The sequence below is a fragment of the Plecotus auritus genome (genome assembly GCF_963455305.1).
Source record: "Plecotus auritus genome assembly, chromosome: 4".
In the NCBI taxonomy this organism is placed as follows: Eukaryota; Metazoa; Chordata; class Mammalia; order Chiroptera; family Vespertilionidae; genus Plecotus; species Plecotus auritus.
In genome coordinates this window covers 102,031,358-102,050,016 of record NC_137775.1, presented here as the reverse complement: position 1 = coordinate 102,050,016, position 18,659 = coordinate 102,031,358, and the positions used below count along the sequence as shown (strand labels likewise).

Here is an 18,659-nt window from a genome sequence, read left to right as displayed (position 1 = left end):
ACCCGTTGGCTCATCAGTGCCCAGGCCCACCCCATCCATTTCTTTCCCTGGAATCCGACCCTCCCCCGGGGCAGCTCTAGAGATTCTATCATCGAGGGGGTTAGAAGAAGTGACCTGATATTTAATATTGCTTATTAAACCCTTTCTAATTCTTCCGTAAACCAGGATAAGGTGGCTCCTGGTTCCACTACTGACGCATCTGTGAAGTGGGAGTAGCATCTGTTACTTCCAGACCCTGCTGTGCTGGGCACAGTGTAGCCCCTAACTCCTCCCAGGCCTGGGCTAGGATGACCCATGTTACAGCTGGCCTGAACTGAAGGGGGTCTTGCTCTCTTCCTCTTTCCTCTACCTACGATTTTCAAGGTTTGCTCGGGGCTTGCTTCCTGTTTAACTTAGACCTGCGAGGTTTGGCGGGGTGAGTGCAGCTGATGGAGAAGTTTGAACCCTTCATATTCAAGTCTCCATGGAAGGAGTTCAGCTCGCTTTCCGGGCCGCTTTACCAGGGCGTTCTGTGTGGACTGCCCACCACTGGTAAATTCACTCATTTACTGCTGCATCACTATTTAACCAACACCCACTGAGAACACAATTTTGGAATGTGTTTGTACAGACACAAACGAAGGGCACATTGTGTTACATGCAGCTCATGGTTGTAGAGGGGTTAATGCAGGGATATGGCACACACGTGCATGGCAGAGCCGGGTGAAGGGCACAGCACACAACAACAGGGTTACCTGTAATGTGCCTGGTGAAACACGGGCCAGCCCTCACCACACACTTCTCTCTGGCTCCTTTTATGTTATGTATGTATGTATGTTTTTATTTATTTATTTTTACAATACTTACCTTAGGATATGTTTATTGACGAGAGAGAGAGAGAGAGAGAGAGAGAGAGAGAGAGAGAGAGAGAGAGAGAGAGAGAGAGAGAGAGAAATACCAGCGCACCCCGGGGTTTTTTGCTTTTTATTGTTTTGGAAAAGCAGTCATCTCATGGTTGAGACCACCGGCTTGGAGTCTGGCTGGGTGCAAATGCCAGCTCCCTGCAAACTATAAGCTCGAACAAATGTAACTTCTCAGAACCACCTCGACAAGCAGGCGTGCCACACAGCCTGGGAGGACCGCTTCAGCCCTTCCCCATCCGCCTGGGGCTGCTACGAGCCATCCGGCCAGCGGTGGGACGGAGCTGCCAGGCTGTGCAAGGTCTGCCCCCTGGTGGTCATGGAGCATGAGGAAGCCGGAGGCACTAAGAGGTGGCTTTTCTCACCTGGCTTCCGCCCTGTCCCTTACCTTGCCTTGTCCTATCGACGACACCTGTCACCACCCAGAGTCAATGTAGAGAAAATTGTGTCTTTTACTCAACTGTGAGAAGCCCACGGTCTGGACAGGGAGGGGCAGTCACCACTCAGTGACTGGGGTGGGGCTGGAGTGGGCCACCTGCGGAGTGCACACTCCAGAGCACTATCCCACCGCCCAGGCAGCCGGCTGGGAGGTAGCCTCACTGGAGTCCTGGTTCCACTACTGACGCATCTGTGAGGTGGGAGTAGCATCTGTTACTTCCAGACCCTGCTGTGCTGGGCACAGTGTAGCCCCTAACTCCTCCCAGGCCTGGGCTAGGATGACCATGTTACAGCTGGCCTGAACTGAAGGGGGTCTTGCTCTCTTCCTCTTTCCTCTACCTACGATTTTCAATACCCAAAACTGTTGTAGATTCCAAAGACAACATGTAGATTTAATCGTCTAGAATAAATCTGGGACGTGTGTGGGCCTTTTTCAGTAACTCTGAGACGCTCTGGGGAACTTCAACTTGCAGGATGGGAACTGTCGTGCAAATTAACTCAGTAGACACAAGGATGGAATCTTGCAAAAGAACGGTTTACCAGGGACTCAAGACTCAACGAAGAGAAAAAGCTGTAGAGTTGCCTGGCCAGCGTGGCATCGACTTAGGAACCAGGTCACGGTTCGATTCCGAGGTCCCAGTTCAATTCCCTGTCAGGCACATGCCTGGGTTTCGGGCTCCATCCCCAGTGGGGGAGGGGGCATGCAGGAGGCAGCTGATCAATGATTCTCTCATCATTGATGTTTGTATCTCTCTCTCCCTCTCCCTTCCTCTCTGAAATCAAGAAAAATATCTTTTAAAAGAAAAGCTGTAGGAGAAACCAAGATGGCAGCATAGGTAAGCACCTAAACTGCTGCCTCGCACAACAATTTCAAAACTACAACTAAAAGACAGAACGGACATCATCCAGAACCACAGGAAGGCTGGCTGAGTGGAAATTCTACAACTAGAAGGAAAGAGGAAAGCTCACGGAGAATCAGAGGAGCAGCAAAGGAGGGCTGAGGTACAGAGATGTGCGCAGAGAGGAAGGGCGACTGAGTGCCTGGCTGACTTTCTCTGGCGGGAGGGGGAAGGAAGCTCCTGACTGCACTGAACCCCAGTTCCGGGTGAAACTCCGTGGACCCAGGCTCATACAGGGGGAGTCTGGACTGTCAGGTAGAGAGAAAGGCACACGGAGACTCGGAGACCCGGGGGAGCTGCAGCGGGTCTGGAGGTGCGCGCGTGCACGTGAGTGCTCGCAGAGAAAGCTGAATGCGGAGGTTGCCGCAGGCATTCCCTAGCAGAAGGGAGTCGGAAGCTCCTGACTGCTCTGAACCCCAGTTCCGGGTGAGCCCCTGGGGACCCACGCTCTTACAGGGAGAATCTGAACTGTCAGGCAGAAACTCAGGGGAGTCGCAGAAGGCAGAGGTCTGGAGGCGTGTGTGCAAGGGCAGGGCTGACAGGAAGCCAAGATTGTCTGCTCCGCCCTGAGACTCCGCCCCATCCAAGCTGAGCACAGAGGCTTTTGCAATTTATTGATTTCAGAGAGGAAGGGAGAGGGAGAGAGAGACAGAAACATCAAAGATGAGAGATAATCATTGATCGGCTGCCTCCTGCACGCCCCACACTGGGGGTCGAGCCCGCAACCCAGGCATGTGCCCTTGACCAGAATCAAAACCCAGGAACTTTCAGTCTGCAGGCCAATGCTCTATCCACTGAGCCAAGCCGGCTAGGGCAGGGTAGATGACATTTTAAACACTTAGATATATTATATACAGTAACATTCACAGATATTAAGCATACAGTTTGATGAACTCTGGCAAATATATGTCAACAATGCTGCAACTGAGATGTAGCTCATTCTCATCACCCCAAAATTTTTCCCATGCTCATTTTTGGTCAACCCCTCCCCATTCCCAGAAGCAACCACTGATTTTTGCCCCAATAGATTAGTTTAATTTATTTTTGAACCTCATGTAAATGGAATTCCTATGGTATGCACTCTTGTACCTGGCTTCTTTCACTCTGCATAATGTCTGTGACACTTATCTATGTTGTTGCACATATCAGTAGCTTGTTCCTTCATTGTTGAGTAGTATTAGATTATACTAGTTTATCTGTTCATTTCATTATGTACAATTGGGTTGTTTCTTATTTTGGGGCTATTATAAATCAATCTCCTATGAACATTCTTGTACGCATCTTGCAAATGACTTTTCAATACACAATTTCTTTTTAAAAAATATTTTTATTGATTTCAGAGAGGAAGGGAAAGGGAGAGATAGAAACATCAATGATGAGAGAGAATCATTGATTGGCTGCCTCCTCCACGCCCCCTACTGGGGATCGAGCCCACAACCCAGCATGTGCCCTGACCAGGAATCTAACCATGAACTCCTGGTTCATTGGTGGACGCTCAACCACTGAGCCACACGGGCTGGGCTCAATACTTAGTTTCCCAGTTGCTTCACCTTGTCCACTCCAACCATAACCTTGACTCTACATGACCTACACCTTGGATCTTATCACCGTGGAAGCTGTTCCACTTTAGAGTCTTACCGCCTCTTTCACAGAAACATAAGGGCATTACTGTCATAGCCACAGTTTTTTTGTTTTGTTTTTGTAAAATGTATTTTTATTGTTGAAAGTAATACAGATGTCTCCCTTTTCCCCCATTGACATCTCCCTGGCCACTCCCACCCCCCAGCACATGCCCTCACCACCCTATAGTCTGTGTCCATTAGTTATGCTTATATGCATGCATACAAGTCCTTTGGTTGATCTCTTATCCCACCCCCCCGCCCTCCTCTGCCTTCCCTCTGAGGTTTGATGGTCTGTTCGATGCTTCTATGTCTCTGGATCTATTTTTGTTCATCAGCTTATGTTGTTCATTATATTTCACAAATGAGTGAGATCATGTGATATTTATCTTTCTCTGACTGGCTTATTTCACTTAGCATAATGCTCTCCAGGTCCATCCATGCTGTTGCAAATGGTAGGAGTTCCTTCCATTTTATAGCAGCGTAATATTCCATTGTGTAGGTGTACCACAGTTTTCTAATCCACTCATCTGCTGATGGGCACTCAGGCTGTTTCCAAATCTTAGCTATTGTAAATTGTGCTGCTATGAACATAGGGGTGCATATATCCTTTCTGATTGGCGTTTCTGATTTCTTGGGATATATTCCTAGAAGTGGGATTACTGGGTCAAATGGCAGTTCCATTATTAATTTTTTAAGGAAATTCCATACTGTTTTCCATAATGGCTGTACCAGTCTGCATTCCCACCAGCAGTGCACAAGGGTTCCTTTTTCTCCACATCCTCGAAAGCAATTGTTTTTTTGTTTGTTTTTGTTTTTGTTTTAAAATATATTGTATTGATTTTTTACAGAGAGGAAGGGAGAGAGATAGAGAGCCAGAAACATCGATCAGCTGCCTCCTACACACCCCCCACCAGGGAAGTGCCCACAACCAAGGTACATGCCCTTGACTGGAATCGAACCTGGGACCCTTCAGTCCACAGGCCGACATTCTATCCACTGAGCCAAACTGGTCAGGGCTCAAAAGCACTTGTTGTTTGTTGATTTGTTGATGATAGCCATTCTGACAGGTGTGAGATGGTACCTCATTGTTGTTTTGATTTGCATCTCGGATGATTAGTGACTTTGAGCATGTTTTCATATGTATCCTGGCCTTCTGTATGTCCTTTTGTTAAGTTGTATGAGTTCCTTGTAAACGTTGAAGATTAGGCCCTTATCGGAGATAACATTGGCAAATACGTTCTCCCATGCAGTGGGCTCTCTTGTTGTTTTGTTGATGGTTTCTTTTGCTGTGCAGAAGCCTTTTATTTTGATGTTGTTCCATTTGTTTATTTTCTCCTTAGTTTCCATTGCCCTAGGACAGTGGTTCTCAACCTTTCTAATGCCATGACCCTTTAATACAGATCCTCATGTTGGATATATGTTTAATACAGATCCTCATGTTCCGATGGCCTTAGGCGACCCTGCTAACGGTTCTCAACCTGTGGGTCACGACCCACAGGTTGAGAACCGTTGTTGTAGAGCCTAAGACCATCGGAAAACATAGATATTTACATTACAATTCATTAACAGTAGCAAAATTACAGTTATGAAGTAGCAACAAAAGTAATTTTATGGTTGGGGGTCACCACAACATGGGGAACTGTATTAAAGAATGGCGGCATTGGAAAGGTTGAGAACCACTGCCCTAGGAGCTGTATCAGTAAAGATATTGCTACGACATATGTCTGTTATTTTGCTGCCTATGGATTTTTCTAAGATTTTTATGGCTTCCCGTCTTACATTTAAGTCCTTTATCCATTTTGAGTTTATTTTTGTATATGGTGTAAGTTGGTGGTCTGGTTTCATTTTTTTGCATGTATCTGTCCAATTTTCCCAACACCATTTATTGAAGAGACTGTCGTGACTCCATTGTATGCTCTTGCTTCCTTTGTCAAATATTAATTGAGCATAATGGCTGGGGTCAATTTCTGGGTTCTCTGTTCTGTTCCATTGGTCTATATGTCTGTTCTTGTGTCAGTACCAGGCAGTTTTGAGAGCCGTGGCTTGGTAATATAGCTTGATATCTGGTATTGTGATCCCTCCAACATTGTTCTTCTTTCTCAGGATTGCTGGGGATATTCAGGATCTTTTTTATTCCAGATGAATTTTTGGAGGGTTTGTTCTAGGTCTGTGAAATATTCTGTTGGTATCTTGAAGGGGATTGCATTGAATCTATAGATTGCTTTGAGTAGTATGGACATTTTAATGAAGTTGATTCTACCAATCCATGAAGACGGTATGTTCTTCCATTTGTTTATGTCTTCCTCCATCTCTTTTTTCAATGTCCTGTAGTTTTCTGAGTACAGATCTTTACCTCCTTAGTTAGGTTTATTCCTAGGTATCTTAGTTTTTTGTTGCAATGGTAAATGAGATTGTTTTTAAAAAATTTTTTTCTGTGAGTTCATTATTGGTGTGTAAAAAAGCCATTGATTTCTGGGTGTTTGTATCCTGCTACACTGCCGAATTCATTTATTAAGTCTAGTAGTTTTTTGATGGAGTCTTTAAGGTTTTCTATGTATAATATCATGTCATCTGGGAATAATGACAGTTTTACTTCTTCTTTTCCAATTTGGATGCCCTTTATTTCTTCTTCTTGTCTGATCGTTAGGGCTAGCACTTCCAGTACTATGTCAAACAGGAGTGGTGAGAGTGGGCATCCCTGTCTTGTTCCTGTTCTTAGGGGAAACGGTTTTAGTTTTTGCCCATTGAGTATGATGTTAGCTGTGGGTTTGTCATATATGGCTTTTATTATGTTGAGGTATGATCCTTCTATTCCCACCTTGCTGAAAGTTTTTATCAAAAATGGGTGTTGGATTTTTGTCAAATGCTTTTTCTGCATCAATTGATATGACTATGTGGTTTTTATCTCTCAATTTGTTATGTGATGTATCACGTTTATTGATTTGCAAATATTGTACCATCCTTGCATCCCCAGGATAAATCCTACTTGGTCATGGTGTATGTACTGCTGGATCCGATTTGCTAGAATTTTATAGAGGATTTTGGCATCTATGTTCATGAGGGATATTGGCCTATAATTCTCTTTTATTGTGTTGTCTTTATCTGGTTTTGGTATTAGGGTGATGCTAGCTTCATAGAATGAGCTTGGAAGTGTTCCTTCCTCTTGAATTTTTTGGAATAGTCTGAGGAGGATAGGTTTTAGTTCTTCCTTGAATGTTTGGTAAAACTCCCCTGTGAAGCCATCTGGCCCCAGGGTTTTGTTTGCTGGAAGCTTTTTTTTTTTTTTTTTAAATATATTTTATTAATTTTTTACAGAGAGGAAGAGAGAGGAGAGGGATAGAGAGCTAGAAACATCGATGAGAGAGAAACATCGATCAGCTGCCTCCTGCACACCCCCTACTGGGGATGTGCCCGCAACCAAGGTACGTGCCCCTGACCGGAATCGAACCTGGGACCCTTCAGTCCGCAGGCCAACGCTCTATCCACTGAGCCAAACCGGTTTCGGCTGCTGGAAGCTTTTTGATGACTGCTTCAATTTCTTCCATAGTTATTGGCCTATTGAGATTTTTAGATTCTTCCTGATTGAGTTTTGGAAGGTTGTATTTTTCTAGGAATATGTCCATTTCCTCCAGGTTGTCCAGTTTGTTGGAATAGAGTTGTTCATAGTATTTTTTAACAATCCTTTGTATTTCTGTGGGATCTGTTGTAATTTCTCCTCTTTCATTTCTGATTTTGTTTATTTGGGTCCTCTCTCTTTGCTTCTTGGTGAGTCTGGCTAGAGGTTCATCAATCTTGTTTATCCTTTCAAAGAACCAGCTCTTGGTTTTGTTGATCTTTTGTATTGTTTTCTTGGTCTCTATGTTGTTTATCTCCACTCTGATCTTTATTATTTCCTTCCTTCTGCTTACACTGGGTTTTTCTTGTTGCTCTTTGAGTTGTAGGGTTAGGTAATTTATTACCATTGTTTCTTGTTTTTTTGCAGTAGGCTTGTAGAGCTATGAACTTCCCTCTCAAGACTGCTTTCGCTGTGTCCCATAGATTTTGGATTGTTGTGTTTTCATTGTTTTTTGTTGCCATGATGTTTTTTATTTCTTCTCTGATCTCTCTGGTAACCCAGTCATTGTTTAATAGCATGCTATTTAGTCTCCATGTGTTTGATTTTTTTAGATTGTTTTTATTGTAGTTGATTTCCAGTTTTATGCCATTGTGATCTGAGTAGATGCTTGATATGATTTCTATCTTCTTGAATTTGAAGAGACTTTGCCTGTGACCCAATATATGGTCTATCTTTGAAAATGACCCATGTGTACTTGAGAAGAATATATATTCTGTGGCTTTGGGGTGAAATGTTCTGAAGATGTCAATTAATTCCATCTGGTCTAGTGCGTCATTTAGGATTGATGTTTCTTTGCTGATTTTTTTGTTTAGAGGATTTGTCCAGTGATGTTAGTGGAGTTAAGTCCCCTAATATGACTGTATTGCTGTCAATCTCTCCCTTGATATCCTCCAGAAGTTTTTTTATGTATTTGTGTGCTCCTGTATTGGGTGCATATATACTTACCAGAGTTATTTCTTCTTGTTGGATTGCTCCCTTTAGTATTATGAAGTGGCCTTCCTTATCTCTTGTTATGTCCTTCACTTTGAGATCTAATTTGTCAGATATAAGTATTGCTACCCCAACTTTTTTTTCATTTCCATTCGCCTGAAAAACCTTTTTCCATCCCTTCACCATCAGTCTGTGTGCGTCTTTTTTTCTGAGGTGGGTTTCCTGTAGACAGCAGATATATGGGTCATGTTTTCTTATCCACTCAGCTATCCTATGTCTTTTGATTGGGGCATTTAATCCATTTACATTTAAAGTTATTATTGATAGGTACTTGTTTGTCGCCATTTTTATTCTTTACTTGTGTTCCTTCTTTGCTTCCTATTTCTTCTTTTTATAGCAGACCCTTTAGCATTTCTTGCATTGCTGGTTTGGTGGTAATAAACTCCCTTAGTCCTTTTTTATCTGTGAAGCTCCTGATTTCACCCTCAATTTTGATTGATAGCCTTGCTGGGTACAGTATTCTTGGATTCAGACCCTTCCTTTGCATGACTTTGTATATTTCATTTCATTCCCTTCTTACCTGATGTGTTTCTGTTGAGAAATCAGTTGCTAGTCTGATGGGGGATCCTTTGTAGGTAACTTTCTGTCTCTCTCTGGCCGCTTTTAAGATTATTACTTTGTTGTTGGTGTTTGCCAATTTAATTATAATGTGACTTGGAGTCAGTCTTTTGGGATTCATTTTGTTTGGGACTCTGTGAGCTTCTTGGATTTGTGTGGGTTTTTTCTTCCCTATATCAGGGAAGTTTTCTGTCATTATTTCTTCAAACAGGTTTTCTATTCCTTTCTCACTTTCATCTCCTTCTGGAACCTCTATTATGAGATGTTGTTTTGTTTTGTCTTGTCCCAAAGTTCCCTTAGGCTCTCTTCCTGCTTTTTAATTTTTTTTTTCTAGAAGCTGCTCTGCTTGGGTAGTTTTTCCTACCTTGTCTTCTAGCTCACTGATGCGGTCCTCTGCTTCTTCTAGTCTACTGTTGATGCTTTCTATTGAGTTTTTTATAGCAGCGATGTCATTTTTCATTTCTTCTTGGTTCTTCTTCATTTCCTCTTGGTTCTTACACATATTGTTGAATTTGTCTTCCATTCTTTTCAGCCACCTTATGACCATTTCTCTGAATTCTTTCTCTGACAGGTTGCTTGCCTCCATTTCGTTTACTTCCTTTTCTTGTGATGCCTGCTTTTCTTTCATATGCAGGCTGTTTCTTTGTCTCCCCATGGTCTCTCTTCTCTGGATGTCTGGTTATGTAGTTCTCTCTCTCCTGCGTTGATTTAAAGGCACAAAATACAACACAACAAGGCACAACGCACAAGGCACTGAACACAAATGTATTCACTATACTAATAACCACAAATAAAGGTGACCACCAGAGAAGAGAGATTTAGGGGATAAGAAAGAAAGAAGAGGGGGAAAAAGAGTGCAAAAAATGAATTTGGGAAAAGGAAAAAGTAAGAGAGAAAAGAAAGAGAATAAAAAAGAAGAGGGGAAAGAACTATTTATATGGGGAGAAAACTCCAATAGAATAGCCACTAATCCAAACAAATGCCAGCAACAAATACCTAGAGATGAATGCAAACTACGAACAACAACTAATATCAAGCGAGGCAATGGAAAACAGAAGCAAGAAACAAACAAAAACAAAACAACAAAAAACAAAAAGAAAAAGTGAAACAATCTCACAAACAAGCATAAAAAACAATATAATCAATAATCAAGCAAACAACAACAAAAGGACAGAGAGAAAAAAAATTTGGATAGTGAAGAAAGAGAAGAGAGAGGTGTGTATGGACTTGGAGCAGGGGATTGGAAATGAGATATATAAGTAGGGTGAAATTTTAACAGGGGGTAAAAAGAAGGAACAGAGAAAATCTAAAGCAGGAATATGGTAAGAGAAACAGGACAACAAAATGTGGAAAAGTGAGGAAGAGTGTTGGCATAAAGGTAAAGTTGAGATAGAGTAAAATGATGCTAAAGGAAAGATGAAAATAGAATGTAGAACACTAATCCCAAAATAAAATAGAGAGACAATAAAATGACACTTAAAAAAAAAAGGTAAAATAGTAGTCGTAATAATACTGATTAAAAATAAAAATGTAATAATTAAAAAGGTACAATGGACGCAAGGCACTGGGGGGTGAGGGCATGTATGGGAGTGGGGTGGGAGGGCAATGGGGAGATATGGACACATGTAATACCTTAATCAATAAAAAATTTGAAAAAATAATTAAAAAGGTAAAATCAAGAGAGAAAAAAAGAAAAAAAAGTTTCTTAAGTAAAAGATGAAATAAAAATAAAAATGTTCAGTAGTGAAGGTCATTCACTTCCTCTACTGTTCTGTTTGGCTTGCCTGTTTCCTAGTAAGGACAGTATTGAAGTTCCCTGCGTTCCACTGCTCCTCAGTGTTGTAGGCCATAGTCCTGATTTTCTTTTTTTTTTTTTTTTAAATAAATCTTTATTCAGATTATTACAATTATTTCTCCTTTTTCCCCCCATAGCTCCCCTCCACCCCTTTCCCACCCCACCTTCTGCCCTTACCTCCCCCCCACTGTCCTCATCCATAGGTGTATGATTTTTGTCCATTCTCTTCATGAACCCCCCATACCCCTTTCCCCCTGAGAATTAACAGTCCCCTCCCTTTCTATGCCCCTGATTCTATTATATTCACCAGATTATTCTGCTCCTCAGGTTTTTAATTCACTTTATTTTTAGGTTCGCTTGTTGATAGATATGTATTTGTTGTTCATAATTTTTATCTTTACTTTTTTCTTCTTCCTCTTCTTTAAGAATACCTTTCAGCATTTCATATAATACTGGTTTGGTGGTGATGAACTCCTTCAGCTTTTTCTTATCTGTGAAGCTCTTTATCTGACCTTCAATTCTGAATGATAGCTTTGCTGGGTAATCTTGGTTGTAGGTTCTTGCTATTCATCACATTGAAAATTTCTTGCCACTCCCGTCTGGCCTGCATAGTTTCTGTTGAGAAGTCAGCTGACAGTCGTATGGGTGCTCCCTTGTAGGTAATTAACTGTTTTTCTCTTGCTGCTTTTAATATTCTCTCTTTGTCTTTTGCCCTTGGCATTTTAATTATGATGTGTCTTGGTGTGGTCCTCTTTGGATTCCTTTTGTTTGGGGTTCTGTGGGCTTCCTGGACTTGTAAGTCTATTTCTTTCACCAGGTGGGGGAAGTTTTCGGTCATTATTTCTTCAAATAGGTTTTCAGTATCTTGCTCTCTCTCTTCTTCTGGCACCCCCATAATTCTGATGTTGGTACGCTTGAAGTTGTCCCAGAGTCTTCTTACATTATCTTCAACTTTTTGGATTTTTTTTTTTGCTTTTTGCTTTTTCGGTTGAGTGTTTTTTGCTTCTTTGTATTTCAATTCTTTGACTTGATTCTTGTGTTCCTCTATTCTGTTTCTGGGTCTCTGTATAATATTTTTTATTTCAGTCAGTGTATGCTTAATTTCTAGTTGGTCCTTTTTCATATCTTCGAGAGTCTCGTTATATTTATCGGCCTTTTCTAGGATATTCTTAAAAAGTCTTATAACGGTGGTTTTGAATTCTATATCCAGTCGTTTGTTTTCCTCCATTTCTTTCGTTTGTGATCTGATTCTTTGACCCCGCATTTTCACTGATTCCCTGAGTTGGTAAGGTAGATATTTGTGCTAGGTTTCCAATATGGCCCAGTGGGTCTGCTTCCCCAGTTAACCTGAGGTGGACACTCTTGGTGCACCCCTTTGTGGACTGTGTGTACAGCCTTGTTGTAATTAAGTCTTTATTGTTGTTGGTATCACTGGGAAGAATTGACCTCCGGGTCAGTTGGCTGTAAGGATCAGCTGTGTCTATGCTGGGAGAAGCCCAGTGCTGGAGACAGCCCTATAGGATTAGACTTGCCAAATTGCAATAGCCTCTGTGCTCAGCTTGGATGGGGTGGAGCCTCAGTCTTGGCTTCCTGTCAGCCCCGCCCTTGCGCGCACGTGCGCTTTCAGTCCTCCGCCTTCCCCAGCTCGAGTCTCCGCCTGAGAGTCCAGACTCCCCCCACAAGAGCGTGGGTCCCCAGGGGCTCGCCTGGAACCGGGGTTCACTGCAGTCAGAACTGGGGCACAGTGCCGTCAGGAGCCTCTGACTCCCCTCCACCAGGGAAAGCCCGCGGCAACCTCCGCAGCCCTTGTGCGCACCGGCGCGGGCGCACTTTCAGTCCTCCGCCTTCCCCGGCTCCCGAGTCTCCGCCCGAGAGTCCAGACTCCCCCCACAAGAGCGTGGGTCCCCAGGGGCTCGCCTGGAACCGGGGTTCACTGCAGTCAGAACTGGGGCTCAGTGAAGTCAGGATCCTCTGACTCCCTTCCACTAGGGAAAGCCTATGGCAACCTCCGCAGCCTTTGTGCGCACTGGCCCGCGTGCGCCTTCAGACTTCTGCCTTTCCCAGCTCGAGTCTCCGCCCGAGAGTCCAGACTCCCCCCGTAAGAGCGTGGGTCCCCAGGGGTTCGTCCGGAACTGGGGTTCAGTGCAGTCAGAACTGGGGTTCAGTGCGGTCGGAGGCTTCCTTCCCCCTTCCGCCAGAGGAAGTCAGCCAGGCTCTCAGCCGCCCTTCCTCTCTGCGCGCACAAAGCCCCTTTGCTGTACCTCCAATTCTCTGTGAGCTTTTCTCCTTCCTTCTAGTTGTAGAATTTTCACTCAGCCTGCTTTCCTATGGTTCTGGATGGTGTCCGTTCTGTCTTTTAGTTGTAGTTTTGAAATTGTTGTGCGAGGCAGCAGTTTAGGTGTTTACCTATGCCGCCATCTTGGTTTTTTTCACAGTCCTGATTTTCAAGCAGGCAGTATGTCTTTATTTCTTATGCTCCTTTATTTGTGTTTATCCAAGACTCAATTTGTGATTCAACCCCTGGGTGGCAGTGTTTCTGGATTGACCTCCGGGTCTATAGGTCCTCTCTAGCTAGCGTTTAGATTTTGTTTTTCCTGTGGCGTTTAATACCGGTTTGGGGGAATGGGCTGCCCCTGAGCTGGTTCTCTGATCGTTATTCCCCGCTCTGATCCCCAGGTTCCACAAAAACAACTTTCCCCTGCAGTCTCTTACAGTGTCCCCAATAGGGTGATCCTATGTATTGGGCTTAGTAATCAACATCTAGGATTTAAAGAGGAAAAAATAAAGAAAAAAGAGCCAGAGTAAGTGTGCGAACTCCAGGGCTGCGCGCAAGTCTGTGCAGTCTTTTTTCCCCTTGGGTCTAAGCAGCTGGCACACTGTTACAATTTTTAGGCTGGCCTTTTACACCCATTTCAGTTATGGTTTGCTTTTTAGAGTTCCCTTCTGTTAGCAGCCTTGCGGATCCCCTTCCACATTCACGGATCACGTCAGCCCCAATAGCCGCAGACTTTTCTGGGCAGAGACTTCCCCAGGTCCTCCAGCTCCCTTGTGCATTTCCCTCTCCTGCCGGACCACAGACATCACCTTATCCCAGGTGAAATCTGACCTTTCCGTGAGGGGGTGCAGAGCTCCTCTGAATCTGCATGCTCACACCACTTGGGACCAGTGTTCCCGGGTTCACAGCTGTTCGCTGGGTGCAGTTGTTGTATATTCCTGGGAATTTCAGGCTCTGTCCCTGAAGACTTTACATTTGTTTGGTTCACTGGTCTAAGAAGCATGCCTGGCATATAGTAAGTATTCAATAAATACTGTGAATGAATGTATGAATGAAGAAATTAATTCTCCCCCCCTCCTCCCCAAGGCAATGAGACCATTGGAAGTACCGGGTTGCAGCTTTCTTCCAAGGAGAGAGGCAGCTGCGATGAAGGGAAGTCAAGAAGTCAGAGTCCCTCCAGATCTCCCCGCCTGCGGGGTCAGGAGCGAACGAGAAGCAAGAACTCCCAGCAGCAGAAGGGGACAGGTGATGGGAGGAGAGGGAAAGGTGTCTTCAGTGCTGGGGCCGGGGACATGGAGTCTGGGTAGGGAGTCTGGGCAAAAGGGTCTCAGTGAGGGGGACACACTGTCCCCCCACCCCCCATCCCCTAGCAGTGGCCAGCCAAACAGAGCAGCAAGAGAGATGAAGGGTTTGCCTAGGGAGGGCATTTATCAGGGCTACTCACCCTCTGTTGAACCCGCGGCAGTGACCAGCACAGACACACACACACACACACACCCCTAATGTCTGCCTCTCAGCCTGGCTCGTGTTCATAAATGCTGTCTCTCTCAACACCACTTTCAGTTCCTCCAAAGAATCTACTCAAATTCCTGAGTTCTGTAGACTTTACTAAAAAATTCAAAGGGGATAAAATGAGGTTATATTGTACATTCTAAAGCAAACACATTAAAATGCCTTTGTTAGACATTTCTGTATTTCCAAGTGCCTCTCAAGCTGCTGAGCTGAGAATGAAGTTTTGCTCCCTTTCCAGACCCTGCACCCATGTGGCCACCCTCCTGGCCCTCCCATAGCACAGACAGATCCAGCCTCCTCGTGGCTCCCTGCATGGGACCCTGAAACCCACCAGATGCTGGCCTCAGTCACCTGAACCTCCAACCAGGTTTAAAGACCATTTGTTCCTGAGAATAGATGTCCCAAGGGTCTTCCTGCTTTCCTACACACACCCCGTGGGCTTATCAAGATACTCCTTTCATGCACACACAGGGCTCTCCTTAAGAGGAATTTGAAAGAATGTCATTTTCTCATCTCCAATCTACACTCAGCTCCCCCTTCCTCCTGGGGTGCCAGTGGAAGGAATTCTAAGGACCAAATAGGCAGGTTTAGGGAATAAAGAGGGTCCATGGGGGAGGAATGCGTATGTGAAGGACGAGGTATCTCTATCCTGAGCAGCTTGGAGACGCCAAAATGCTTATCTTACTTGTACAAATAACAGAAAAAGGCTACAGAATAAGGGGGGAGGAAGACATACATTCACAGAGGGTAAAGAAAAGTCACGCCCTAATTGTTTTGGCTCAGTGGATAGAGCATCGGCCTGCGGACTGAAAGGTCCCAGGTTCGATTCCAGTCAAAGGCATGTGCCTTGGTTGCGGGCACATCCCCAGTAGGAGGTGTGCAAGAGGCAGCTGATTGATGTTTCTCTCCCATCAGTGTTTCTAACTCTCTATCCCTCTCCCTTCCTTTCTGTAAAAAATCAATAAAATATATTTTTTTTAAAAAAAGAAAAGTCACAGGATAATGGAAAGAAGGAAACATATTTTCACAGAGAATAGAGGAATGTTGCAAGATAAGGGGAGAGGAAGAAGAGTCACCACTGGGCTTTGGCCTTTGAAACTGATACTGTGCAACAAAATAACCAAGAGGAAAGCATGGGGGTCCTAAATTAATGAAAGGTCCAATTAGAAGGGGTCAGGTTCAAACAAAGAACTGCAGCATATATAAACCAGAAGAAAAAGGGCAGCAGGCAAGATTTTTTTATTTTTCCCATTAGAGAGAGCAGGCTTTTCCCATTTGGGGGCCCCTCCTCAGGGGGTCTCCTTTGGGGACACCTCTGCCCAGATGGAGTTTGTATATGCTTCCAATAAACTTCTACATTTTTATTAAAGAAATCTGTTAGGCCACAAATTTATTCTTCATCTTCATCAGATAAGAACCCATGAGAAGAAGTCTGTACCCCAAATCCCATGTTTCACCAGTGTCAGCACAAGCTGATGAGGAAGTGAGGCCTGGACCTAGAGGAGGAGGAAATGAGGGAAAGGGGAAGTTTAGGTGGGGCAGCCTCCCAGGAGGCTGTGGGAGAGGAGAGCCATCAGAGACACAGCCAGCTTGTCTGTCTCCACCAGCATCTGCTGAGCCATGAACCAAGCCCGGAATTTACAGGGTAGGCAGGTGGGATAGGCAGAAGCCTCAAAAGTGAGCAGAAGCACCCTGCTGGCGTGGCTCAGTGGCTGAGCATCGACCTATGGACCAGGAGGTCACGGTTCAATTCCAGTCAGGGCACATGCCCAGGTTACAGGCTTGATCCTCATTGAGGGGGAAGGGGCGGGGGAGGCAGCCAATCAATGATACTCTCTCATCATTGATGTTTCTATCTTTCCCTTTCCTTTCCTCTCTGAAATCAATTTTTAAAAAAATATATTTTTTAAAGTGAGCAAGAGTGACAGACGTGGGCCAGGGGACCAGGAGGGCAGTTACTGGCCTAAGACGGCATAACTGCAATGCCTGGGGCCGGTGGGCCAGCGGCGGGGATACATTAACTTTTGTGCCCCCTCAGGAGGAAAGGCCTTTGGGCTGCTGAAGGCCCAGCAGGAAGAGAGACTGGATGAAATCAATAAGGTAAAAGGGGGAACTAAGGGGTTGGGGTTGGGGCTGGGGCTGGGGCTGGAGCTGGGGCTGGGGCTGGGGCTGGGGGAAGGGGCCCGGACAGAGGGCCTACCCTGGCTCTGGCTTACCCCACAGCAATTCCTGGATGACCCCAAATACAACAGTGACGAGGATCTGCTCTCCAAATTGGAAGCCTTCAAGAGTGAGGGGAAAACTGTAGGGGTGGATGGGAGGCGAGGGGGTAGGATTTTCCCAAAAACAGAGGGGGGAGAGCAGAGACACAGTGCTGTTGTGGTTGGAAGAAGGAAGACTGCCTCCATTGTCCTAGTTGCATCCCCTTCCCTGGCCAGCCCCTTGCACCAGCCCCCTCAGTTCAGGATGCCTTCACAGGGCACTTTATTTTTATTATTATTTTTTTAATATATTTTATTGATATTTTACAGAGAGGAAGGGAGAGGGATAGAGAGCTAGAAACATCGATGAGAGAGAAACATCGATCAGCTGCCTCCTGCACACCTCCCACTGGGGATGTGCCCGCAACCAAGGTACATGCCCTTGACCGGAATCGAACTCGGGACCCTTCAGTCCGCAGGCCGACGCTCTATCCATTGAGCCAAACCGGTTTCGGCCACAGGGCACTTTAACCCAACCCCTACTTCCTCTGCCTGACCCTCCTTCTCCCATGCCTCCTTACCTAGCATTCGTAGCAACCCCCTTCTCAGTTCTCTGCCCTGCCCCTGCCCTTCCAGCCAGAGCTTACCTCTGCTTTCTCCCCTCACCCAGAGAAATACATGGAGTTTGACCAGAATGGAAACGGAGATATTGGTGAGAAAAGGGTGATTTGGGGGAGTGTGCAGACCTAGGGAGAGGTCCCTCCTACCGTGCTCCATTGGATGGGGATAAGATGGTTTGGGAGAGAGCCCAGCTACCAGGATTAGAGGAAGGGACTGGGAATGTGGCGGCACAGGAGAGAGAGAGAGAGAGAGAGAGAGAGAGAGAGAGAGAGAGAGAGAGAGATCCCCTCTTCTCACCCCCATCCTTTATCTCCAGATATCATGTCTCTGAAGCGAATGTTGGAGAAACTTGGGGTACCCAAGACCCACCTGGAGCTAAAGAAATTAATCAAGGAGGTTTCCAACGGCTCTGGGGAGACTTTCAACTACTCCGACTTTCTCAGGATGATGTTGGGCAAGAGATCTGCCATCCTAAAAATGTGAGGGAACTGCTGTGGGGGGAGCCAGAGCCAGGGTGGCCCACCGGTCCAGTTCCAAGCCCCCTGTCCTGACCGGTTTCCTCCCCACCCTGCTCCAGTCCCTAGGCTCACCTTACACAACACTCAGCATCCACTTCTTCCGTCCTTTGAGGAACCCTTTCAAGGTCTTATCCCCATCCATGGTTCTGGTCCCACAGCCCCCAGCACTCCCACCTCAAAACCCTCATCTTCTTCTGGACTTTCATAGCTGCCTAAGATTTATTCTCTTGAGAGGACTGTTCCCTGTGTCTCTTCCCATCTCAACCAGGATCCTGATGTATGAAGAGAAAGCAAAGGAGCAGGAGAAGCCAACACGTCCTCCAGCCAAGAAAGCTATCTCTGAGTTGCCCTGATTTGTGGTCGGATTAAAGGGGCTTCTGGTGACCCCAACACGAGAAAAGAAGACAAAATTGTGAGCCAGAGTCGAACTAAAATAAATTCTTCTCCTTCTCTAGATGAAGTCAGCTTGGTCTCTGTCTGGGGGATTTTCCTGGGGTTGGGAAAAAGTGAAGCATCTTTGAGGGAAGGGCAGCAAGCATTTGCTGAAATGAGCAATGTATCTACTATAGCAGATGGTTTTTTGTTTTGTTTTGTTTTAATCCTCAGCAGAGGATATGTTTATTGGTTTTTAATTATTTTTTAGAGAGAGAAACATCAATGTGAGAAAGAAACATCAATCAGTTTCCTCTCCTATGCACTCCGACCGGGATTGAAC

The 18,659-nt window shown here is 45.0% G+C and overlaps 1 protein-coding gene across 2 annotated transcripts; it reads left to right on the top strand.

The window, feature by feature from the left end:
• Positions 1-16,129: 16,129 nt before the first annotated feature.
• AIF1 (allograft inflammatory factor 1) lies at positions 16,130-18,398 on the top strand. Of its 2 annotated transcripts, XM_080664607.1 has the most exons (6): positions 16,130-16,249; positions 16,643-16,704; positions 16,828-16,894; positions 17,476-17,517; positions 17,743-17,905; positions 18,213-18,398. In XM_080664607.1, exons 1-6 carry the CDS (start codon positions 16,225-16,227, stop codon positions 18,295-18,297), a joined length of 444 nt encoding a protein of 147 aa, XP_080520733.1. In that variant the 5' UTR covers positions 16,130-16,224; the 3' UTR covers positions 18,298-18,398. The 2 variants fall into 2 exon arrangements, with proteins under 2 accessions (XP_080520733.1, XP_080520734.1); XM_080664608.1 differs by lacking the exon at positions 17,476-17,517 and having other exon boundaries at positions 18,213-18,397.
• Positions 18,399-18,659: the final 261 nt, after the last annotated feature.

Coding starts and splice junctions, on each gene's coding strand:
- AIF1 (XM_080664607.1), top strand. CDS start 16,225: ATGAACCAAGCCCGGAATTTACAGG. Junction 16,250..16,642: donor CCAAGCCCGGAATTTACAGG/GTAGGCAGGTGG, acceptor GTGCCCCCTCAG/GAGGAAAGGCCTTTGGGCTG. Junction 17,518..17,742: donor GAATGGAAACGGAGATATTG/GTGAGAAAAGGG, acceptor CTTTATCTCCAG/ATATCATGTCTCTGAAGCGA.